Here is a 24,904-nt window from a genome sequence, read left to right on the forward strand (position 1 = left end):
TCGAGTGGTGCTAGAACTCCGGATCCCTGGAAATCCGGCCTATCCGAAAAGGTGATCGACAAGGCGGGGTTCATTTGTGACGGGGGCCTTTGTTTTAAACCGATGCGCCTGAGACGAGCAGTGTCTCTTCTGCCTCTCCCCTCTATCGAGCCAATCACGACGTCAACCGTCGGACACGATGTTGATCTAATGGTCCATTACTCAGCGGGTCATGTGGGGTTAGACGCCTTGCTTCTGGCAGCTGAAATTCGCGCGAATAAACAGTGATTTCTGAGGATATTGCATTCATCTAACTGTGAACAAAAACCCAAGCCATTGGCTTGTCGAGATAAGAGGTTTCACTCAATTATCCTTTGTATATATTATTTTCCCTCATGCGTCTCCGCGCTCCGACGGTCTCCGTGCTGATCTCTTAAACTGTGATATCTGGTCCGCTGCGTGCCGACGATATCGCACGCTTTATCCCTCGATTGTCGGTCGTCAGTCGCACAAAGCTATAGTCGGCCGTTACTATTTGCAGGGGAGATTAAATGCAATTGCGTGACACGCTAGTCTGCATGGTATTCCACAGAGCTGCATGCAACTGACAGGTAGCTTTAAATTGTGTATGGATGGGTATAGTATAAGACGGAGGGTAGCTGGTCTACCCTATAACAACGGAATAAATGCGAGACCACCACTTAGCGGCCTTCTTGGGTGACTCGGGCTCTTCCAAATCAACGTGCTCCCTTCGCCCAGTCCAGATGTCCATATCCTCCAGTCGGACAACACGTGTTTTGTTCCAGAACTTGTACACAATCACAAACAACACGAACACAGGGAGCAGGATATAGTTGATCACAAAGTCAGTCGAGCTAAAAGGATTGAGGAAGCATGTGTACCCCTGGAAGAAAATGAGGAACACATTTGCTGCCAGCGAGAGGTAGGTGCCCCATGGGTAGAAGAGAGCTTGGAATGGAAGCCTTGATGGGTCTTGGCCTTGCGCGACCAGGGCTTTCCGGAATCGAATATGCGCAACTCCTATCACCGACCAAACAATAAAGGTAGCAACTGTACTTCGTTAGCATGGAACAATGGTGTTTCTCAAAACGGCCCGGGAAGGAAAACATACCCCCTGAAAGAGTAATCAATGCTGAGTAAACCCTTCCAGCACTAGAAGACTGCTCCAAAAACACAATGCATGCGAAGACGTTGGTGAATACCAAGCCCACCCATGGGACTCCAAGACGATTTGTCCGGCCAATGAATTTTGGGGCCTTTCCGTTGCGGGACATGAAAAGCAGCGTTCTAGATGCCACATAAAGCGAGCTATTTCCTGCGGATATGACACTGATCACAATGAGACCATTAATGAGGTGGGCGGCTGGGAGAATCCCAGCGTCCTGCAGCGAGATTGTCAACGGAGAGCTGGCGGTCTTTGATGTTGTGCCCAACAATCTCTTGTCATTCCATGGGATAAGCATTCCAATGAAGAAAATAGTACCTGGATATAGTTCAGTAGTGGTTCGGTCTCCTGTTTGAATGAGAACTTACCAACGTAGAAAATTAGGATACGCCAAAAGACCTGCTTGATCGCCTTGGGTACTGCTTTTTGAGGATTCGCCGACTCTCCGGCGGTGATACCAACCCTATTTCAACCGTCAGCTTTCGCCATTTCCCACACCTTCGATAATAGGGAACATACATTTCAGTCCCAGCATACAATGTCCCGGCAACAACAAAGGTTTTCGCAACGCCATTGATTGAATCAGCAAATGCCCCGGGGGAATGCCAATATTTAAACCCAATGGCACGTGGTCCAATGCCACCTGCGCTGATGATAATTGCGAGAATGAAAAAGACAATCAATGCCAACACCTTGATACTGCAGTCTATTAGCCAAGTTGATGCTTCAACCACAGCACACGGAAACTTACAGAGATAGCCAAAATTCCATCTCTCCGTAGGCTAAAATCCCCAGATTCGACAGGGTAAGGAACATCACCCAGAAGATCAAGATCCAGCCCCATTGAGGAACAGCATCTGTCCAGTACCCAATGACTAGTGATATCGCATTGTATTCATTTGCAAGAACCTGGAGCGTCGTGTTAGCAAGATCTTCTTCATAGTCTTCGAATCCTCAATGTATGCCCTACAGTCACCCATAGGTACCAATACGCCCATCCCAGTGCAAACGCCAGAGAATCGTCAATAAAGCGCTCCGCATACTCGGTGAACGATCCAGTCACAGGAAGCAGCGTGGCCATTTCACCCAGCGATTGCCTATACCTATTAGAATCATTCCTGAGACCAGAAAATATACTCCTTACATGACGAAGAAGACGATAATGCCGACCAGCGAGAAACTGATCAAAGCTCCTGCGGGTCCACCCTCATGCAGCGCATTCCCGGAACTCACCAACAGACCAGGACCGATGATGCCTGCAAGTACTTTGGTCAACAGCGAGTACATAAAACAATGTGAGCGCAGACTCACCTCCAATAGCGATCATCTGTAGATGTCTAGACTTGAGCTGCCGCTTCAATGGTGCAGACATAGGATCTGTCGCAATCTCTTCATCCGATCGGTTTATCTCATCCGATCGGACGTTTTTCGTAGCGCCATCCTGAGCAGGTCCTCTGTATGTTACGCTGAAATCCGTTTTGTCCATGTCGAGAAAGACTGACAACCAAATCAAAGACAGATCTCAAATCAGTCAGATCGGAGAAACAGAAACTGTTTACTTTTTTTTTTTTCACAGAAAAGCTCCCCTGGACATGGTTGTAGCCAATCAGAAATCTCCTCATGTGCCGATGTCGTGATAAGAGACGGGAGCGGCGTCATGGACGATCGTGTGGGGCGATTTAGGCGGGGGGAAGGGTACTACAACTGAGGAAAGATGGTATCATTTATGTTGTGATATAGATCATATTTTCGTTCTATTTAAACACAATGAGACAGTTGGATTGGGATACACAATTTCGCTGATTACCATCCTCTCACAGGCTGCCCTTCTGAGAAGGTGGGAACTCTAGAAAAGAAACAGGAATTTAGCAGGGAACTCTCAAAATTTGAAGCAATGGCAGTAGGCAAAAGGAAGGATTGCTTGAATAATGCCTCAGACTGGCGTTAAGATATTCCATCAGAGTAAAGGTTCAGCGCAACTCACTCTTTCATCATTGGCATCAAGTAAATCAATGTGGAAGAGTAGGGAAATAAGTTGGTCACGCAAGACGGAAGCTTTAAACTCACCGATAGTAATAAGCAGGAAAGTTCAAGGGTAAGACAAAGGCAACAGTTCAATAGTAATGGGTAGAAGAGTGGCTCAGAGTATTCGGTTTTTCTTTTCAATCAAGTTCAACCAGCGAAGTATCTCATCAGAGAGGCATATCTCATAATCGCCATCAAGTAATTTGCCCTCAAACAAAAGGGTAGAAGATATGTTAACAATCTAGGAAACACCCGTCCGGAAATGAGCGACAGGGGCATCAAGAAAAGTGGAGGTAGGGTGTAAGAAAGATAAAGAACAATGACACAAATGCTGGCTCAGAACACCGATGGTTGTCTTCAATGAAGTTCAGACCCAAGACTTTTCTCATCATCGCCACCAGGTAGAATACCTTTGGATGTGTCAGGTACGCGGGAAAAGTTGACCACATACACAATACTCAACTTGAAATAGCATCGACCGGAGTGAACTGTAAGCCCAATAGATAGAAGTGCTTGAAAGATGCCCTGGACACGTGAAGGATGTTTGTGGTCATCAAATATGTTCAGCAGCTTCCTTTCATCATTGGCACCGCGCAAATGGTCGTTGCGGTCTCATATGACGGCAAGGTCTGCCTGAGAAAATAGTGAGCAAAGGCAACGCTGAGCGGAGTAGGAACAATAGCAAGCGACATGGACAAAGGGAAAGCGCTCGAAATGTGCCTCAGACAAGTGTAGCTTGGTAATCAAATATGTTCAGTAGCTCTCTTTATACATCATTGGCACTGCGCAATTGCTCGTTAGGATGCTCAGCAGGAACTTACATATGACGGTGAGGTTTGCAACATAAAAGCAAGTTAACTGTGAGAAAATAGTCAGCGAAGCGAGCAGTAAGCTTAGCAGCGACAATAGTAAGTAATATAGACAAGGTAAAGTGCTCAAAATGTGCCTCAGAGCGTAGTTATCTTGGTCATCAGATATGTTCAGTAGCTCTCTTTATTCATCATTGGCACTGCGCAATTGCTTGTTAGGATGCTTGGTAAGATCTTACATATGAAGGTAAAGTTCGCAACATAAAAGCAAGTCAACTATAAGAAAAGAGTTAGCGGAGGGAGCGTTAAGTAGAGTAACAAGTGACATAGGCAGAGGTAAAGTGCTTGAAATGTGCCTCAGACAAGTGTAGCTTGGTCATCAAATATTTTCAGTTAGCTCTCTTTTTCCATCATTGGCTTCAAGCAAATCATCGACAGAGGAAAGATGACAACGTCCAAAAGATAAACTCCGAGAATTAGCGAAGGTTGTCAGTATCAAGAATAAATCCATGGCGAGGGTAATTCACAAAGACAGGAATGTTGGATGGTGCATCAGAATTCAAACTGTGTGCTCATCAAGGATATTCAGTAGAGCTCTTTTTCGTTCATCATGGTATCAAGCAGATCGTCAAAGAGCAATTAAAGTATTGGAAGGAAGTTGGCGAGATGAGAACTCATAGCAGCAAGGAAACAAGAACTCACTTGGTCAAAATGCAACAGGAGCACCGAAGGGCCCCTGGGATTAGCAAGGTAAGATCCACGTCCTGAACATGAGAGACTCAAATATGAATAAATCATGCAGTGGCCTTGAGCATGGGCTCAGAAACCGGGGTTTTCTTTTCTTCGGAGCTCTCTTTTTTCCGCCACAAAGCGCTGACTTCAAAGCGCTGATACTTGGGGTTCAGGTATAACCTTTCCCATTTTTGCCAAATCGGAAGCCCGAGAGGTAAATGGGAGGGTGAGTGAGCTAGAAAGGAAATATGGTATTAGTAAAATTAATCCAGAAAGATATAGGAGTTCCAAACAAAGAATGGTCAATCAAATAGAACCAAAGGAAAGGCATCGAGTGTAAGCTCGGACATGAAGCTTGCCTTTTTCTATGCTATCACAAAGGGCGCGTGCTTGGTAAGGCAAGGTTAAGATATAAAACTTTGTACCATTGCCAAACCGAAGGCTCAGTGGAGAATTAGGAGGGAGGACTGGGGAACTGAGCTAGGAAGATGCAACGGTATTATCGAGACGTAATCCAGCAATCGAAACGGGGGTTCAAATAAAAAGTCTCAATCAAATGTAGGCTCAGACATGGGGGTTTCTTTTCTTCAGTCGGCTCTTCATTTTTTTTTTTTTTGCCTGAAAAGAACAGATACTACACCGAGCCGACGTTCAGGTATATATAACCCATTTCATCATCGCCGAGTTGAGAGTAGCAGAAGGTAGAAATGGACTCACAATCCCATGAGCAGGTATACCGAGCAGGGAAATGACGGTGGTGGCTCTGTCAAGGAAGCGAACGGGTTCAAACGGTGGATTAGGAACACCGGAGCGAGAACAGATATTGACCGTCATGAGCTTCGTATTGACAGTCTATAATTGCAGAATGAGACTAGAGAGAGTCGAGTTTATTAGCAGGTGAGACTTCACAACGAGCAAAGAATATATCAAGTAGGTATCATAGATGCCAATGATGAGTTTGTAAACAAGGTAATGGGCTTCAAACGGTGGCTCAGATATAGCTGTGCTTTCGTCAGGGTTCTGATCAAGGAAAAGAGGTTCAGAATCATCATTGCAACACCGAAAATAAATGAGACCCATAAGCATAAGGAGTAATCATGGTAATAATAGAGCGAAACATGCACCTTACCACGAAAATGCCAGATAGCGCTGAGCCAGGTCACGACAGCAGCAATTGGCTGTCATCACTGCCATATTGGCAGTTCATAAGTGTAGGATGAGACTATACAGAGACGAGTTTATTAGCAGGTTAGACTTCACAGACAGGCAAGAAGTATATCGAGCGGGTGTTCATAGATGTCAATGATGATTTTGCAAAGAAGGCAATGGGTCTCAAATGGTGGCTCAGATATATTGTTCTCATCAAGCATCAGATCAAAAATAAGACGTTTGAATATCATCATTGCAGCACCAAAATAAGATGAGACCCCTGATCAAGACATAATCATGGTAAGGATGGTAGTGCAGGGGGAGGGGGCATACACTTTACCTTGGAGATGGTATATGGAGCGGAAAAAAAGTAAGGAAACGCGTAGGCACTAGTCAAATGAGATGTCAGTAAGGCAGAGCTTCTATAGCACCCGAGGGAAAATGCAATGATGAATGTGCCATCAGTCGTCATCACCATCATCATCATCATCATCATCATCATTGAAACAAGAGGGCGTGGTCAAGAAGCCGATGGAAGCACATATCAATCGACACAACAGAGACTTAGCAATGAAGAGGATAGAAAAGGGGAAAGGCTCAACTCACCAAGCAGGAGGTAGAATAAACATGATTGCCAGGGCAAAGAAAAATAAAATATTAAAAAGAACCTTGGGAAAACGCGCGACGAGTCAGGAAAGTGTGTGCACGACTAAGCGAAGTAAACGGAACTAGTCGCCTAGACAGCGACGCAATTGACTCACAATGGCCTTTCATCAGTAGAAACAATCTCGAGACTCACCAAGGTACACGACCAACCAAGGCCTGCAATGTGGTAAACCAGAAATTATAAACGTTCATTGGCGTAAGCGAGGTCAAGTCCAAGCAAGAATGCAAGGAAAAGGTGTAGAAGTATGAAGGCTCTGAAGAAAATGAAAAGAGGATGTGGAGGAAGAGAGGAAAAACAACATTGACAAAATTGTATACTCCTATATACTCGTACTCAACGCTGATTGGCTGATGGCAGTGAGGGCCGTGCTCGGATCGGACGCTGATTGGCTAGACTAAATCTGGGGTAGGTATAATGTACTCATGGCTCGAATGAATTAAGGCTCATGAGGTGACATGCCTCATCCTGACCGCTACAGCGTAGTTACTAGGATGAATCTTTGTGAATTCATAGCTACGGTAATGATCTAGATTTGTACAAATTATCACTTCGGGAATCAACGTGGTGCGCGAGATAAAGCTGGTAACATTTTACTAGGGGATCGAGATTTGCGGCCCAGGTACTGAGAGCTATCTCAAACCGCTCTGGGGTCACCGCCTCAGAATTTATGGCAGATCCGAGGTAATGCCAATCTCAACGAAAGAAAGTGCCCAGGTAGACATTTCAATAACAACAGAACGAGTCAAAAAGGTGACGGACGACTAGGCAAAATGACTATCGACGAATCAGCAAAAGCACTCATCGACGACTAAGCGAAGAAAATACGGATAGAAGCTAATGAATCAAATGCTCAACAAAGTTGCCAACGCTCAGGACTCGTGGGCAAAACAAGACCACAATTCATTCCCTATGGTAACGGCAAGCGGCTTGCTACTGACAGACAAGAAGCATCTGCAGGGATTGAATATCGCTATACATCATGACCAGCAATCCTCAACGATCAACATGATTCTCCGGGTCGTCTACAACGCAGGGATAGTTTTTCGATGAAGGTCTCGCCCCATTTTGCACTGCGAAGGTCAGCAACTAACAATATAAACCGAGGAAAGCCCTTCGAACCTTGTGTTGGCATTGACAAAACCTCGGAGATACTCATATTTGGCCTTTCGTTCGGCAGGGTCCAGATTCAGCGCATTGAAGATTGCCTCAGACATCTCCGTCTTGTTTGCGGGATGGAACGGGATACTACCATTCGTCATGAAAGAAGCTGCGCCGGCAAATTCGGAGAGGACGAGGACGCCATGACGCTCTTCCTGGCAAGCCACATACTCGAAGGCCACGAGGTTCATTCCGTCGCGGGTGGAGGTGAGAAGACAAACATCGGCTACCGAGTACAACGCGGTCAATTCATTAAATGGAACGGAGCGATGCATATACAGCAGCGGGGTGCCCTCGGGGGTAGCTGGCCAAGTTAGTATACTCCCAATATTTGCGATGAGGACTTACCATGTTTTCCGTTGATCTTCCCAGCTATAGTACACAGTTCCGTTTCAAGATCCTGATATTCCTTTACGTCTTCGCGGCTTGGGACGGCGACTTGGATAAGAACAACCTTGTTTTGCAGCTCTGGGTGATCATCGAGGAAAGCGTCGAATCCCTTGAGTTTCTGCGTGAGGCCTTTGATGTGGTCCAACCGGTCGACGCCAACAATTACCTTGACACCTTTGTAGCGTTCTTTCAAGCTTCGAATACGCTCTTGGACATCAGGCTTTTGCAATGAGTCGGTGAACTTTTCGGGGTCGATGCCGACAATGAACTTGTTTATGCAGACCAGGCGGTTTTTATATTGGATTTGGTTGGGAATCTCTGTGCGCGCATTACTGGGCTGGGTGTTGGTTGATACTTCTTAGGGTTGCAGGAAAAGGGAATTAGGGCTAATGCTCACAGGAGACTGGCACAGGTGTCGATGAAGTTTTGCTTATACTCGTCCGTGTGGAACCCAATCAAATCACTGGACAGCATTCCCTCAATGAGATGCTTTCGCACAGGGAGGTTTCTCCAAAAGTCGCCCGCAGGAAAGGGCGTGTGGAGTGAGAAGCCAATGGCGCAGGATTTGCCTCGCTGTTTGAGTCGGTCGCGAAGAAGCTCGGGCAAAAGCATGAGATGATAATCATGAACCCAGATCAACGATCCACTATCAGCCGATTCGGCAATCGCATCTGCGAATAACTCATTTACCCGCCTATATGCTTGCCATGGAGTCTCGTCGAAAACTACACCGGACTGATAATGGAGAACGGGCCAGAGGATACGGTCTGGCGGTCAGGGTGGATCACTTTGTTAGGGCAAGGGGGCTTACTCGAGAACCCGTTATAGTGCTCATGGGCTAGGGAACTATCCAGGAATATAGGAATGGCATTATGTGCTTCCAAACTCCTTTGCACATCCTCTCGGTCCTTTGGGTCTTTAACCTCGATTCCTGGCCAGCCAAACCATTGGAACTTGGTAGACTTGGTTAACCCAGAGAGGGAAGTGACGAGGCCACCACTCGAAAGAGATGACTGATAGGCACCATCAACCTGTTTCACGGACAATGGAAGGCGATTTGAGACGATGATGAGGTTTCGCTTTTCGTCAGTGATTGAACCCATCCTGTTACCCAACTGGACTTTTATATATCTTCAACAACAAAGAACGGATGATAAGTTATTGACTGAATTCAGATTGAAGTACTCAGCTTTTGCATTGAAAGAAGCAGAAACCAAAGAGGAAATTGACAGTTATACATAACCGCAGAAATGGCAAATGGCAAATTGCGTCAGTATGAAAGAAAAATGCATCCCTCTCCTCTATTATCCATATGCCTAGATCTAGATGAGATTAGCCTCAATGACACTCTACCTCCAATATTCCATTTTTATTTAATCATCTGGATAATACGGAGATGGTTGCCTGATAACTTCTTCGGGCTCTATTTAGGCTGAGGCGAAGCCAGTCATTTAGCCCTACATATATTTTCTACAGAAAGGGCCGACAAAAGCCAGAGCAATGTTTTATATTCGACGTTGAATTAATTTTACTGTTTTATCCACATATTATTTTTCATCTATATACTCCAGGGCTGCTTCTTTATTGCTGCATTTCGTCATGGGCATGTCAGAGCTAAGCACCTGGCGCCTCAACCTTTTCCACCGATTTGCCTCTTTTGATTTGTAGTAATTTTACAGCAATAAAGCAGCTCAATCCGGCTGCATATGCGCATCCAGCAAACGCAATCAATCCCCAGTACTGTCCCTTACAGACACTAATAATCTCTCCAGCAATCGGGACGCCAGTCAACGCCCTAAGGATATGTCAGCCACGTGTTTTGATGAAATGACTCAATACAACAGGAGAAGGACCTACCCAAAAGCAACAATGGTATACACAGTGGTGTAATACCTCCCATAATTCTCGACGGGACACAGCTCTCCCACACAGACTGGCACAAGGCTGATATTACTCCCACTGGCGAATCCAAATACAATAGAGAATATCACCGTAGCAACAAGATTTCCGTCAGCAGGCATCCAAATACCGAGGACCGATACCAAACAAAGAATGTTTGTCAGGATCAATGTGTTGAACCGACCAATGCGATCAGCGATGATGCCCGGCAACCAACGACCAGGGAAAGAACCTGCATTCAAAAAGACGACCATCAAATACGATAGATCGGGGGAGATCCCACTCGCAATTGAATACGAGGCAACGTACTCGAGTGGAATAAAGAAGCCCCATTCAATGAAGAATACCCCCATTGTCGTCAGAGCGAGAACTGGGTCTTTGAGAATAGTGAGATCGGGAAGAAATGCCTCAAGCGACGGACGTGACGGGACTTTGGGAGAGAAGTTCGCTCGGATTAGAAGGCAGCCAGGGATCAAAAGGATCAGGGTAATCAGGCCGACGACCCGACTAGCCCAGGCGAATCCAATCTGTGGCGCGAGATACAGCAATACCAAAGGGAAGATCACGCCGCCGATACTACCCCCGGCCAATGCGAGACCCGTTGCTGCGCCTCGGCGTTTGATGAAGAAATGTCCAATGCTCGCAACGGGTACAATGAATATGAAAGATGTACCCATTCCCCCTAGAATGCCAATCACAATAAGGAAGTGCCAGTACTCCTGGCAAAAGCCCATGAGGATGAAGGTTAATACGAGCAGACTTGACCCGATCCACATGAGCAGCCGCGGCCCTTTGATATCGAAAATGGGCCCAATCTGGATTCCGCAGAAGAATACAAGGAAGTTGTATATTCCGAAGATCCAGCCAATTTGCCCTTCGCTAATGTTTGAGAGTTGGTGTGTTGAGATCCAAGCTTGATAGATGCCGATGCTGTTCATTAGGCCGAGTCCACCCATGATAGCGCTAAAGCTGCCTGCTACAACAAGGTTGCCAATGAGCCCTCCCTCTGGGCAGGTGGTTGGGTTGAGTGCTGATTCGTGGTGCATTATTTTATGCTACACAATAGGTAATAGGTAATAGGTACAAAACAGAAAAGGAAGTTTGTTGTTGGAACTATCTATATGAAGGCTTCGATTGCATGGGTATAGCTCCTTTTAACTACTTCATAGTGGATAAAGTACCAAATTTGTATCTGCAAAATTTTCCTGAGCTCGGCCATTATCATGATGCATGCTGTCTAACGTGCAGATGAACTAGAGAGAAATTCGCCGAGGGCTGTATGAAAATCGGAATCGGGTCGCTTTCGGGATTGGGCCGAACATAATAGATAGGATCAGCGAGCGAAAATTCCGCTTATAATTATCTGAAGAAGTCCACCGGAGTCATACTTGGAGCTGGCTCTGTGGCAATGAACGATGGCCGAGCATCTCGGCCAACCAGTATGCTCGGCCACCGGCGGAACTTCGCCGACCCGCCAGCGGCGAACTTGATCAAACTCACATGCGTTTTGATTGATATAATACTTCATTATTGACATTTCATATTCTTAGAACAGATGGAAGAACAAGAAAAGAGAAGAAAATGCCATAGGAATATGAGGTCTATACTAGCCTAGGTAAAAACCAGTGCCTATTACGAACCAAAGGTAGAGACAGCAGGAAAGCCAATATAGCCCCCCCCCCAGGATTAAATCAACTAGAAACAAGTACAAGAAAAGAAAAACACCATGACGATGGTACGAAATAAAACACCAGTACCGGACCAATTCAAAACCCCAATCCCGAATATGATCCCATCCCCGCTGGTTATGCTGCCAACCCATCCTGTAAAACAAGTACGCCGACCAGGCCTAGGCCTCAAAATAAAAACAGTGGTTTAGGCAAACCTGCGCTTGGTTGGGCTCGGTGTCCGGAGGTGCTGCTCGCGCTCACGAGAGCGCTCAGTGACAAAGTCCATCGCCCGTGTATTCTCTAGCATCAGGGGCTGGTCTTGTTTCTCGTTGTAGGCGAGGCCTTGGGTTTGCCGAGGGTCTTGCTGCCCATAGTACCCGAAGGAGGGGTTATGCTGCAGCTGGGGGTGCATAGATTGGGGTGGGGGTGGGTGTTGTGCGTAGTGCTGTTGCTGGAGACGGTGTCTAAATGAGCGGAATGACCAGTTGCTAACAACGGTGACGGTGGATATGGTTGCAAGGAAGAACAGCTAGTATGTCAAGTCAATAAATATCCAAAATCGAGGGCGCAGGGAAACTCACAATCGCCTTCCAGCTGATGGGATCAATAAAACTGTTGATGATAATAGCCATTGTATGCGCGGAGACTTTGGCGCGGCCAACCTTCGCCGGGTCGCGATTCATGCACCGTTCCCAGTTCTCGCATATAGTTTCCAGGGCTGGCGCGCGACTCGGTCGCCCGCAGTCGTTGTCGATGTAGCTTTTCGTGCAGACCGCCATGTCGGCCAAGATAGTATCGGACATTTCTTGCGCAGCCTGCTCGAACTCGCCGCGGATGGCTGACACAAATCCGAAGACGACATAGACGGCCAGAGAGAACAGCGACAGGTTGACCACCAGTTGGGCCCACCATGACAGGATGGCGGGGACATTCGGGTGTGCCTCCAGCATGCTAAAGAACTCGGACCAGGATGATACTCGCGAGCGACCCTGGTCAAACTTCTGCCCCTTCCCTTGCTTCGTGGCTTTCATCGACTTCTGTTCTCTGCTGCTGGGCTGGTCTTGGTCGCTATCGTCATCGCTGTCGACTCGTATTTGTCGGCCGAGTTCCTTGTCTCTCCGTCGTTTCTTTTGTATCCGGTGCAAGGCTGCGTTGGAGTGGTGTGTCAGCCGAGGGATTTCACCTCGCCCTGGGCTCTGCGGATTCCGGCCATGAAAGTTGAATAGTGACGAAGTTCCCTTCCCTGACTTGTACTGCTGCTCCGGCGTATCCTCATTGTCTGCATATTCCGGTGACGACATATTCTCGGCACCTGATGAAAAATCCACATCGAATTTTCGTGGCGTCTGGAAAGCAGGTTGGCCAAATTTAGCCTTTGGCGATAGTGGTGCGGGTTGCTGTCGGGGCTGTGAAAAGAGGAAGGGTTGAGAGTTTGGTTCGCGGAGGGAGGGTAGCGCTTGCTTCTGGGGGGATTCGAATGCGCTGTATGTTCCTGTGCGAATGTCAGAGAGCTTGAGATTACAGTTGTCTTCGTTTAGACTGGGATACGAACGTTTCTTCTCATGCTGCGCTCCAAGCTGATAGAAGGGCGAGGTCACGTCGCCGGGGGCTCGGGTTTGCCATTCAAAGTCCATTGGACTCTCTCCCGTTCGTTTGTCCATCTTTAGGTCGACCAAAATATAGATCTGTGGCGGGATGATGGTGAGGGTTAGAGAGCGGGAAGTTTTTTGTTTGGGGTAAACATCCAGACTCCCGTAGCAACCTTGGCATTAACACTCTTTATCTCCGAGAGACTACCTGGGTATGCTTCATCCTTTTTACTCATATTTTTTATTTTATTGTACCCATTCTATGGTATATGTTACAGATTGAGTAAGGAAATGGACAGATTCGAATCAAATATCGAAGCAAGATCATTTGATGCATTGGGCGACCAGCACCCACTATGGGTATTAAACATGATGGAAGACATAAGACAGATAATATGAGAAGCCATCTACTCATCCATCTGCCACTGGTATTCCAGAGCCTCAACCCGGCTTCTCTTGTTCCGCGACGTAAACCAGTCCTTTTCAAACCCATTGCCCCGATCCACTCCATCCCAGCGATGCCCTGGCCGGATCCCATATCGATTAGGCTGGAAGGAACCACGATACAGTGGCCGCCCCGTAACACTGGCTCCTGCATCACGCCGAGCCGTAAGGAACTCCGCAGCGGGATCATTCCACCGATCGCGGGCCCTCATATCTTCGTTCATTTCTTCGTCCTCGATCGTCCGTGCAAGCGGCACGGCCTTAATATCTTGTAGATCCCGTCGCCGCTCCTCGCGCTGCTGTCGCTGCACATCTCCCATCAGCGCCTCGCGCGCCTGTTCTTCTTTCTCGCGCTTTTCTTCTTCTGCGCGCCGGGCTTCGGCGCGTTTCATGGCCACGTTGATGATTCGGCCGGATGCGTCTCGGTAGATTGTTTCTTGGCTCTTTTGGTTCACTGCTGAGGGATCGCGGTACTGTGCTTCTTCGGCTTTGCGCTGCTTTTCTTGGGCTTTCACCATCGCTGCGGTTTGGGCTGCGGTTTGGAGGCCCCCTCGTGCTCCGGACTCCATGCGACCCGCACCATCGTCTTCATTCTCTATCATAAGCGCATCTTCATCGTCCGGGTCCTGCTGGGCGGCGCGTTCGGCTGCTGCATCGGCTAGAATTGCGTCGGCGGCTTCTTGTTCACTTCCGCCTTGGCCAGACGTGGGTCCTCCGATCGTCTTCCAGCTTGACTTCTTCGCGCGGCGGAACTCTGTAGTCTTGGCAGATGTGTCGAAATAAGGTCTGTCCTCATCGTCTTCGCCCGTATTTCCTAATGAGCGAATGTCTGGTGGATCATCGTCGGCAATGATGAGGCCGGAGCCTGCAGTATCGATGGCTTTGGTCTTCTTGCGCTTCTTCTTTGGCCGCTCGGTGGCCGGGTCGGCAGTCAAATAGTTCTTTGCCAGGTAGTCGGCGAGTGAGCCAGGCATTATTTTGGTATGTTGTATGTGAGGAATGTGAAATGTAGAGGTGCAGATTGAACTCAGTGATTAAATAAACCGGAGGAAAGTTTCCCCGAACAGTATGCCGCCTAGCGCTTTGTGTTTAAGGCGTGAACGTTATTTGATTATAGACTCGGCAATGTAGACGGAGACTTCGAATTTTGTTACTGACATTATTCGGAGGTCCGCACAATGCCACGCTCTGAAGAAGCAGAGTGGTGGGCGAACGCAGTCTACGACGCCATCCAACAGGTCCCCCGGGGCAAAGTGACTTCCTACGGTCATATCGCACGCCTCCTCGGTGAACGTATGGATGCAACTGCACGGTTGTTGTAGATATGCTAACCATTTTATTTTGGTAATAGCTCAGCGTCCCCGCCAGGTCGGGGTCTGTTTGAAGGTACTTCCCTCGCCGGAGTCTGGTTCGCACTTCAATTCGAACACCGTGCCGTGGCAGCGAGTGATCAATTCGAAAGGGATGATTTCGCATCGGTGCGTTTCTAGACTACTTATTCCAAACTCTCATATCATGTCAAACTGTTCAAATCAGACGATATGATGCTGACTTGAAAGGAAATTTTATACGTGTTCACGGCTAACAACTATAGCAGTGGACCCGGCAGTGCAGAGCGTCAGGCCGAAGCTCTCACCCAAGAAGGTGTAGAGGTTACTACAGACAGCATGGGCGAGATGTATGTTGATTTTTCTCGATATGGATGGTTCCCAAGTGAGCTGCCGAGCGAGGGAACGGATGAGTAGTCATAAGAAAGGGGAAGCTGAGCACTCATCTACCGTCGTAGAGGCGTTTACCAACTTCATACATTGACCTTGCATTGCATCAGAGCGTTGACAATGATTCAATACATCGTACGGAGACTGAATCCATACATAGCAAATTGTCATAACTTGTCTGTCTGGTGGAGGGAATCTAGAAGACGGAAGGGACTTCGCAGATGAGTGGGAAGGGGATGACACAGGAGACTAAAGACCCATCACAAATATGATCAATGGAAAATAGAAAGACGAGTCTATCGGAGAGATATGAGATGGAAAAGCCCAGACACAAAAGGTAGACAGACGTGCAGGGGGGGAAGGTGAGGCATAAGCATACGAGCATCTCAAAAAACACCCCATCCAACCAACTACCAGCATAGGACGAAAGAAAGCTTTGAAGAAAGAAATAAAGACATACACCAACCAGCATCAATCCGTAAATGGAAAGAGAAAAAAGATCGTTAACTCACATCATCGCCATAAGGGCATGTCCGCAATGAAAACCTAGGGGATAGCCCCATCTAGGCTAAGGAAAGAGAACAAAGAGGGAGGGGGTCACTAAGGTCACCTTCATCGCTTTTTGACCTCGGTAGCCCAGCCTTCAATACCCTCCCCCCGGGTGCCAGGGGTAATGCCCAGATCGATCCCATCCATACCAGGTGTTTCCTTTATCCACTCGTGAGCTGCCATGCCACCAGCGTTCGCCCTCTTCTCGGGTGACAGGTCAAGCATAGGCAATAGGAGTTCGCTAATACGCATGCTCTCCTCCATGGAGTAGTGGTACTTTTCTCGCAGGACGTCGGGCAGGGCCCAGTGACGGAGTCGGTGGATATTGCGCAGCTCACCCTTGCGGTTGAAGATTTCCTGGGACCATTTGCCGGACATGCAGAGTGACTTGGGGAAGGGACCAAGTAGTTCAATGATTTGGGCAATGTGATCATCGTCCTTGCCATATTTGGTCCCTGATTGGGGGTCAAAGAGGTAGTCTCCGGTGATGAGTTCGAAAACCTAAACAGTTAGTATTTTTTCGGCTTCGGCTGTGATTAATGATCATAGTCACTCACCATGCATGCCATACTCCACACATCAGTACTGGCACCCCACTTAGAACCCAGTATGACTTCAGGAGAGCGGTATTGACGAGTTTGAATGTCGTTGGTGAAATGGTGACCGACCCAACAAGCATTGCCTAAGTCTGCAATCTTGACCGAAATAATATTGACGTCAAGTTCTTCCTCTGCTGATTTGCTCGAAGAGCCTTTATCGAGAGAAATTCCAGACACCTCTCGCTCCAAAAGGTCACTATATGTATATCGTTAGATCAAGTTCTCATCAATCAGAGCAATGCAGACGAAATGTAAGAACGTACGCAGTTTTCTCCCGCTGGTTCTGCTTCTCATCTTCTTCCTTCACCCCAAGCAGTTCTCTCATAGAGGGCATATCTGCAGTAGATGCTAGGTCAGTTTCAGTTCGCGCACGGTCGTGCCATAGGTGCATCAAGGGGGACCGACCTCCAGATTCATTGACCATCTGGCTGAGGCTGCTGTGTGAGTTGGAAGAGCTATGTTTGAAGTCGAAGCTATTGAAGCTGGTGTTGAGCGGACTAGGGAGCGGCTGGCTCCCTGTGATCAGTGTGCGTCGTCGTCTCCGTCCATTTCGGTTATCCTCTTTCTCCTTGGCCTCTTTATTGGCTTCCTCCTTGACATGCGCCTTGACGATCTGCTCCACATCTCCAATCTCGATCAGCACATTCTCCGGCTTCAGGTCCGTGTGAATGATCCCACACTCGCGGTGGAGATAATCCAAGCCCAGTAGTACTTGCTTCGCAATCTGCTTGACTAGCGGCATAGGAATACCGCGGTGGTTCCACCGCTTGATCAAACCCAACAGGTTCTCGCCCAGGACCTCAAAGACCATACAAACATGGATACCATTCGGTCCCTTGTGCTCAAACGAGTCCAGCAGACTGACCACATGCTTCCGACCAGGGTGAGAGGGCTTCGCTTGAACTATTTTGTTGAGGAGCTTGATTTCGTCGATCGCGGTTTCGGTGTAGTGTGCGGCGGATCGAACCACCTTCAGCGCGACGTGCTTGTTGGTGGTTGTGTCCCGCGACAGCCAGACCGTGGAAAAATGACCCCATCCAAGCTTGCGCACGACAATATAGCGACCATTGTTGTATGCTTCGCCGACCGCGACGGGGTGGTATCCACCTTTGCAGTAATCTTCGGAGTCCTCCTCTTCTGCGGTAGCCTCGAGATCTTCGCCAGACGATGAGGATGATGAGCGTGACGCGGGTGCTTTGGGGTTTGACTGAGCAGCGCCGGTTCTATTCCATGAGAAATTAGTAACCATGTTCATCAGAAACGTTTCAAGACATACGATTCTGTAGCGCCGGGCGCAGGGTTCCCTTCACTGGTGAGGATGGGCTTCAAGTCGGTACCCTTTCTCCTCTTCTTTCCGCCGCTGCCATTGGCAGCTGAAGCAGCAACGTTTGCCATCTGTTTGCCCTTGTTGAGCACCGCCTTGGTAAGATCGACTCCCTCCATGGTGTGGAGATTTGGGAGGTCAAGCTGAGAGGCGGGGCACACTGGCTTTTGGTTGGCTCAAGCGGAACTTAAGAGGCGGTGGATGTTGGAGGGGCCTTTACCACCACAGTAAAGACACGAGTAATCGGTGGGGGAATACAGCACTGCCCAGGTGAAGTTGTGAAGAATTCAAACACACTGAGAATAAGTTGGAGGGGGAAAAACGAAGATGTCAAAGATTGAGGAAAATAGCGGGTAAGGCACAGCCCAAAAAGAAGATGGGCCAGAGCGACGATCCGATCGCAAAAGTCAAGTTTTATGAAATCGAGAAAGGTAGATCACCTCGGAGAAAAAGGAAATAGTTGAGATGGGATGGTTTTCCGCAAGCAGCCACAGCGTCGTGGTGGCAAATATCGACGCATTGAGTGCAGACAATAAATAGCCTATAAGAACTAAATATACTGAATATACTGGAATAATAAATAATAGATGTAAAGAAAAGAGAAAAAAAATATCTCAGATGAAGGTCGCTGGGGACATTGATTAACTAGAAGAAACACAGTAAGTACATGTCAGGTGAGATGATACCCATGATGTTGACTCTGTTGACTTGTTGACTATGTGAACATACAGATGTTTTAGCTCTTTTATGCTACATATCTACCTTAGCCTTATCTATATTCTAAAACTATCTTCGGCCAACTATTCTTTCAAATTCCAATCAAATCCGAAAAGAAACAAAAAGAGATCGACTGCAGTCCCTGATGTCACGATCCCCGCTTGGGGTAACTGGGTACCTGACTTTATCTCGGTGGATTCACCTCTTGACCTCTTAAGACTCTAGCCTCTGGCTTCTCTGCCACCATGACAAGCCCCTTCAACCGTCGCCCTATTCCAGACTACTTCCTAGCCTCTCCACTGGTGGCCCTACTCTATCCAGTGCACCAGATCTTACTCCGTCTGCGTGGACCTCCTCGACTCCCTCCGCCAGGCACTCAACCGATCCGAGTAGTCTGCATCTCCGATACTCACACCCTCGAATGGCCAGACGTACCTGACGGAGATCTTCTCATCCACGCCGGCGACCTCTGCAACGACGGCTCCGCGCGCGATATTCAAGCCGCTGTTGACTGGCTCCGAAGCCTTCCCCACCCATACAAAGTCGCCATCGGAGGCAACCATGATAGCTACTTCGACGTGCGCTCACGCCTAGATGAGGACCGCAAAGACCCGGCTTCTACGGGGGATTCCTTCGCAGCAGTCACCTCCTCCGCCGCATCCATACACTCGCTCCACGAGCTGAACGGCGCCTCCCGCATCGACTGGGGTGACATCCACTACCTCCAACATTCAGCGGTAACCCTTTCGTTCCCCGACACCTCCACGCCCTCATCTACAACCCCCCTTACCAGCTCCCGCTCGCGCTCCCTCACAATCTACGGCGCGCCCCAAGTCCCAGCCATCGTCCCCTTCGGCCCCGAGCACGCCTTCACATACCCTCCACACCACGACGCCTGGTCCGGCACCGTCCCCCCAGAAACAGACATCCTCGTCACTCACACCCCACCCCAAGCCCATCTCGACTTGTCCCCCGTATATTCCACAGGCTGTCCCAACCTGCTAGCAGAATCATGGCGCATCCGTCCTGCCCTCCACGTCTTTGGCCACGTCCATGAATCCGCAGGCCAGGAACCCATCTTCTGGGATGAGGCCCAGCGCGCCTGGGAAAGATTATGTTCCACTCGCCGCTCGCGTGCGCGTTTTAGCCGCCTTGCTTCGCTAGCTGGATTCCTCCGCGATCTGTTCGACCTGTCTGCCTGGGTGGACGCCGCGCGGGTCGTCGGATATGGCATCCTAGGTGTGGTTTGGGCTCATATTTGGGGTGGGGAGAACCTTAATGGCGGGTGGATGGTCAACGCTGCTTGCATGTATCGCGATAGTGGCCGTCTGGGTAACGCGCCGAGAGTTTTTAATCTGTGATCTTCCACCCTTACGCATAGCGTTCGCTTTTTGCTTCCTGTTCATAATACCACCCATGTTTCGTCGGTTTGCGTTTGGTGAACCGCAACTGTACATAGAAGCTGAGCGGTTTAACTACGCCAGAAACGGCCTCTCGCTTTCGGGTATACACATCGTTTGATCCCAGCCTGAGCGAATCCAAGGTTGGTTCTCAATGTCCACCTTGTATCTCATATTACAAAAATGATAATTGTATAATATATATGTCGGCGATTCTAATCCTGGTAGTTATCTACGTATACTAACCTAACACCGGGATTGCATGAGATTTGGCTGAGTTCCGAGGCAATCTAATATCATTGAGCTTCATTTACGACGTACATATATATTTGGTTAATGTTGGAGAGGCATTTACACTATAACGGGTAATGAAAGAAATTTCATGCTTCTAGTCCGTGTAGAGTCAGTGTATCCCCTTCTAAAATATATATCCGTGATCTTGGCAGCAATCATCGAGGTTCTACAACCAAAAAAACACAACTTTCTCCAAGATAAATAATTTGTACACATTGCATGGGTATAGAGATATACATGAACTCAATGGTTAAATGTCCAGACGATACCATCCTGCAGACCGACGCGAACAAGCCCAGCAAGCACCAACACGAACAAAAATGAACCACTAACGCGACAAAGACAACTACAGTTTCGGCTTCTCGCTAAACGCCGGCGTCACCAACGGATCATAAGCACGAAGGCCAAGGGTATCAGACGGTACAGCCCCAGAGTGACCACCCAACAACCCACGGGTATCAAGCATGCTGGGATTGAGATCCGCTATGTTCGCAGCTCCAATCAACCGCATGTTCATTTCCATTTCATCCTTCAGCAGCTGCATAGCCCGGTCCACGCCATCAAGCCCATAAGCAGACATGGCATACAGGAACGGCCGTCCAATACCGATGCCCGTCGCGCCGAGGCAAAGCGCCTTGAGGATATCAGTTGCGCGACGCACGCCACCGTCAACGAACACTTCAATGCGGTTTTCCCAGCCGCGCTCGCGGAGCGCAGGCATAACCTCGGCCAACACCTCAATACCGGACCGCGCGGTCTCGAGCTGCCGACCGCCGTGGTTGGATAGCACGACGCCATCGCAGCCTGCCTCGACGGCGCGCAGGACGTCCTCAACACACTGCACGCCCTTCAGCACGATCGGCATGCGTGTGATAGACTTGAACCAGGGGATATCCTTCCACGAGAGAGCGGGGTCGATGAAGGAGGAGATGGCACGGGCGGCGCCCTGGGTGCGGTCGATATTATCGCCGCCGGACTGGACATTCGAGCCGGGGTCGGAGAACTTCGAGCGCATGTCTTTCTCGCGGCGGCCGAGCTGGGGCGCGTCGACGGTGATGAAGAGACCCTTGCAGCCACGCTTTTCGGCGTGCTCGACAATCTTGCGTGTGATTTCGCGGTCTTTGTTCACGTATAATTGGAGCCATTGCACCTGATCGCCTTGTCTGGCGTCGAGGATTTCGTCGAAGGAGCATGAGGCTAGCGTCGGGATCATTTGTACTACGTTGTGTCGGTGGGAGGCTTTTGTGAGCACGACTTCGCCTTCTGGGTGGCCTAGTTTGCCGAGGGCCGTGGCAGTCACGTAGAATGGGATTGAGCATTTGGTGCCCAGCATTGTTGTGCTCATGTCGATGTGCTCGACGTCGACTAGAATTCGTGGCCGGAACCAGATTTTGTGGAAGGCTGCGTGATTCTCGCGCATTGTCTGGTTATGAGTTAGCATTGGGGGTATCAATATTGATATCATGGTAGCTTACAATTTCATCATCCGCTCCGCTGGAGTAGTATGCCCATGCGGTCTTCTTCATGACTTGGCGGGCCACAGCCTCAAAGTCCATCAGGTTGTAGCATGCTTCGAGGGAAGGCATGCGGGAAATGCGCTCTTGGCGGTCGGCCTCCTCTGGGTCGAAGGCCTTTTCTTCCTGCTCGACGGTTGCCATATCCACTGTTCCCAAGTGTTTCGACTGGTCTAGGAACTTGTCCAGGGTGTCAGGTGGGTGGATTGGTTCGAACTCTTCGGTCGCGTCTTTGCCTGCATACTTGAGAATGATCTTCTGACCACCGGGGTGTTCTGAGAAATGTTAGTGTGCATTCGAGGAGAGAACTCAGTGAAGAAACACATACCGGGGAGGAATTCGGTTACATCGTAGGCTTTGCCATGTACGATGACCCAGCACGAGTCTTTGGAGTTGTGCTCGGCGACATCTGCGCCGGTGAGCTTGCCTGCACTCATGTTGAAAAGGATATGAGAGTATAATTTGCAGAAGAGTAGGGAGAAAAGGAAGTAATTAAAGGGAAAAAGATCTAGTGGACCCTCGGGATAAATGAGTCCGGGGGAGAAACTTGCGGGGAGCTTCTCGGCCGACTCGTCGGATGAGACTTGCTTGTCGGATGAGAGTTCAAATGTTCCTTAAGTCCGTATACTAATTTGATGTCGCAATTCTAAGATCAAATCCAAAATCCAAAGGATCTAAGATATTGGGGGTCGGGATCGTCGTGGAGCCTCTTGGTCACGTTCTCTATATTGTATTCAGCCAGTAGTAAGGGACGCATTATACATGCCCACTATCCAAACCATGCCTGGATGTTCCCTTCACAGACACTGTTTCCCTTATTTTGTTATGCTACATGCTGCATTCAGGGAAGGAACAGCCTTACCTGCAGGGGGAAAAAGGGGAAAAATTATAATTATGCAAGCGGGAAAGGAGTGACCATCGTTGCCTGCGAGCCATGATCCCGAGGCAGGCATTCACTGTTCATTGCCTAATACCTCAGGCATAAACACCTTCAATACGAGTTAACTAGGGTCCAGATAATAATAGGAGCCTTGTGTCACAAAGCATACCGGTACGTACATACTACCAAACATCATAGGTAAGCACAGCAATGGAACAAATCGCCGTTGACGCTCTGCATTCCCTCGTTGGAATGTCGGAGACACCTCCTTTATAGATTAGCTAACTCTGTCACATGATCAATCACGTGAGCTGCATCATCGGAGTATAAATCACATCATGTCATAACACCATCGTGTTGAAGTATGGGCAGTTTCTAAGGCTTTTATCATCGTCAAAAAAGGGTGCAAACTGACACTTCGACAGCATCATTCAAATTATAAAGTAGTGTAGATCAGTGGACGAAGGAGGATCCTACCTCCGTCTTGGCTGACAGCGCCACCGTCGATCGCCTACAAAGCTTCTTTAAAACCTGGTTTTGAGCTTGAAATTCAAAGACCCTCAAAAGAAAGCCAAGTTGGCAACGTGCCTGAGGCGTACAGATCACTGTTATCGGCATCAATGCAGATGTTATCATCGGGCACGTTCGGTCATTCCTCCCCCTCCCTAGCATTGCCGGCGCCTCCGAATCTCCACCCTCCCACACCTCCGCCATTTCTCCATCTTCCGCCACCGTGGTGGCCACAACCCCCCCTTTTTGCCTCGTGGGTGCCGCTGACGTTTTTTTTTTTTTTTACGTGGAAGGGGTCCGGCAAAGTGAACTCTCCACGAGTTGTACCATGTGAATGTGGCGCGGAATCTTTTTATCGGTCCATGGAAGTCCTGGTAGATCGAACCGGGGCGCAAAACGGTCGCCACTAATGCTTGTAGTTCAATCAAGCGGTAATTTAGGACTCATAATTGGGTATTGTTTGGATCACCATGAAAAGTATATTGCATTAAGAAATTCAATACTAACCATCAGGGATTCATCCACAGGCCGGCTGTGCATCGGAGGCTCTGAAATCCCGACTCAAATCCTCTAGGGAGCGGGGTCTATCTTTCAAATGTGCTTTGTTCAAATGCGTATGCATTGTGACATCGCTTGATGCCTGGCAATTCTATTACCCAATCCACCCAATCAACCCCTCATCTGTCGGCGAATCTTGATGGGCTGCGATGTAAGATTAAAGATGGACCTGCAAAGTACACACCAGACAGGAAGGCGGTTCCCAGAGATGCATTACTAGCCGAAGGAGAGACCCATCGATAGTCTCTTAAATCTCCTGAATGGTGAAAGGAGGACACGCGGACCTGCCACGAAAAAAACTAGTTTCACCATGGTACGCTTCAACGGTCAAGAGTTCTTCCAATCTGAGTCCAGTGCATTCACATCTGCGACATAAAGATTGAACCTCCAACCATGTCCTGTAAATTCTTTATTTTCACATCGTGGTTGCCTTTCTGTTGCGCCAGTATCCACTTAGTTGCAGTTCGAGAAAACGTCGAATACGCCAGGAAGTGGTTCAACGACATCATTGCGGATACTAGCCGACACTTTTCCGCCAGAGGTTCTCTTTGAGAGGATTTGATGGATTTATCCCGCAGCTCTTTGAGACATGACGTGGGTCATCATTTGAATGGTAGAAGAAAAAAAATCAATTTGAAAAAATCTGAAAAGATTTATAAGTTTTCATACAATCCATGTGTCATCTTTTACTTCAGGCTGAAAAGAAGCAACGGTCAAGGGGAAAAAAGCCTTGCCGAGCCCTAGGCGCCTTGGCTCTTGGCCCGCATAATTCCGTAAATTGTTGTTATTCCCCATATTGTTTTCGGATCCGACTCCAACATTGTACAACATTATACAACCTTGCAGCCCTATATTGTATTACCAATAACCTAGATAGGAATCTCCAAAGTGAGAACGAAATGTCATTACATATAATAATATTAAAATGTCTTATTATTGAGGCAAGGAGGATGGTTGTGCACATTCTGTATCGAGTAGGCCACCATGATGATCCCTGTCCGATCCTTTTAGTGTGGCGCTAGTCCTTTTACGGCACCAACATTTCCCATCGCCGAGTTTCTTCGGGATGGGGACGGCTTCCCGAGTCCCGTTTTGCAACCAGCCCCGAGAAGGACGGGAGTGGCTTGGCGCTTGGACTCCGAGT

At 48.5% G+C, this 24,904-nt stretch overlaps 9 protein-coding genes across 9 annotated transcripts; 2 read left to right on the forward strand and 7 right to left on the reverse strand.

Annotated features, from left to right (window-relative positions):
• Positions 1–643: 643 nt before the first annotated feature.
• Positions 644–2,651, reverse strand: N7537_001576 (amino acid permease; the record flags this gene model as incomplete). The annotated part of the gene is made up of 8 exons (XM_056892634.1): positions 644–1,050; positions 1,112–1,483; positions 1,534–1,628; positions 1,685–1,864; positions 1,917–2,074; positions 2,136–2,262; positions 2,310–2,421; positions 2,477–2,651. The coding sequence occupies 8 exons, from the start codon at positions 2,649–2,651 to the stop codon at positions 644–646; spliced, it is 1,626 nt and encodes a 541-aa protein (XP_056757629.1).
• A 4,896-nt stretch (positions 2,652–7,547) lies between these two features.
• Positions 7,548–9,198, reverse strand: N7537_001577 (trehalose-6-phosphate synthase; the record flags this gene model as incomplete). The annotated part of the gene is made up of 5 exons (XM_056892635.1): positions 7,548–7,617; positions 7,667–8,009; positions 8,054–8,427; positions 8,493–8,862; positions 8,907–9,198. 5 exons carry the CDS (start codon positions 9,196–9,198, stop codon positions 7,548–7,550), a joined length of 1,449 nt encoding a protein of 482 aa, XP_056757630.1.
• Positions 9,199–9,709: 511 nt separating this feature from the next.
• On the reverse strand, positions 9,710–11,040 carry N7537_001578 (uncharacterized protein; the record flags this gene model as incomplete). Its single annotated transcript, XM_056892636.1, has 2 exons — positions 9,710–9,890; positions 9,953–11,040. The coding sequence occupies 2 exons, from the start codon at positions 11,038–11,040 to the stop codon at positions 9,710–9,712; spliced, it is 1,269 nt and encodes a 422-aa protein (XP_056757631.1).
• Positions 11,041–11,869: 829 nt separating this feature from the next.
• Positions 11,870–13,325, reverse strand: N7537_001579 (putative nuclear envelope protein Brr6; the record flags this gene model as incomplete). Its single annotated transcript, XM_056892637.1, has 3 exons — positions 11,870–12,193; positions 12,246–13,156; positions 13,217–13,325. 3 exons carry the CDS (start codon positions 13,323–13,325, stop codon positions 11,870–11,872), a joined length of 1,344 nt encoding a protein of 447 aa, XP_056757632.1.
• Positions 13,326–13,660: 335 nt separating this feature from the next.
• Positions 13,661–14,671, reverse strand: cwc26 (putative cell cycle control protein (Cwf26); the record flags this gene model as incomplete). Its single annotated transcript, XM_056892638.1, has 1 exon — positions 13,661–14,671. One exon carries the CDS (start codon positions 14,669–14,671, stop codon positions 13,661–13,663), a length of 1,011 nt encoding a protein of 336 aa, XP_056757633.1.
• A 204-nt stretch (positions 14,672–14,875) lies between these two features.
• N7537_001581 (MGMT family protein) lies at positions 14,876–15,442 on the forward strand (the record flags this gene model as incomplete). The annotated part of the gene is made up of 3 exons (XM_056892639.1): positions 14,876–14,990; positions 15,049–15,175; positions 15,295–15,442. 3 exons carry the CDS (start codon positions 14,876–14,878, stop codon positions 15,440–15,442), a joined length of 390 nt encoding a protein of 129 aa, XP_056757634.1.
• A 585-nt stretch (positions 15,443–16,027) lies between these two features.
• Positions 16,028–18,006, reverse strand: N7537_001582 (serine/threonine-protein kinase; the record flags this gene model as incomplete). The annotated part of the gene is made up of 5 exons (XM_056892640.1): positions 16,028–16,465; positions 16,522–16,759; positions 16,827–16,899; positions 16,969–17,786; positions 17,840–18,006. 5 exons carry the CDS (start codon positions 18,004–18,006, stop codon positions 16,028–16,030), a joined length of 1,734 nt encoding a protein of 577 aa, XP_056757635.1.
• Positions 18,007–18,849: 843 nt separating this feature from the next.
• On the forward strand, positions 18,850–19,965 carry N7537_001583 (metallophosphatase domain-containing protein; the record flags this gene model as incomplete). The annotated part of the gene is made up of 1 exon (XM_056892641.1): positions 18,850–19,965. The coding sequence occupies one exon, from the start codon at positions 18,850–18,852 to the stop codon at positions 19,963–19,965; it is 1,116 nt and encodes a 371-aa protein (XP_056757636.1).
• A 679-nt stretch (positions 19,966–20,644) lies between these two features.
• N7537_001584 (L-lactate dehydrogenase (cytochrome)) lies at positions 20,645–22,249 on the reverse strand (the record flags this gene model as incomplete). Its single annotated transcript, XM_056892642.1, has 3 exons — positions 20,645–21,721; positions 21,774–22,087; positions 22,141–22,249. The coding sequence occupies 3 exons, from the start codon at positions 22,247–22,249 to the stop codon at positions 20,645–20,647; spliced, it is 1,500 nt and encodes a 499-aa protein (XP_056757637.1).
• Between the last annotated feature and the right edge of the window lie 2,655 nt (positions 22,250–24,904).

Source organism: Penicillium hordei (assembly GCF_028827395.1).
Source record: "Penicillium hordei strain IBT 12815 chromosome Unknown utg000001l_segment0_segment0, whole genome shotgun sequence".
Classification (NCBI taxonomy): Eukaryota; Fungi; Ascomycota; class Eurotiomycetes; order Eurotiales; family Aspergillaceae; genus Penicillium; species Penicillium hordei.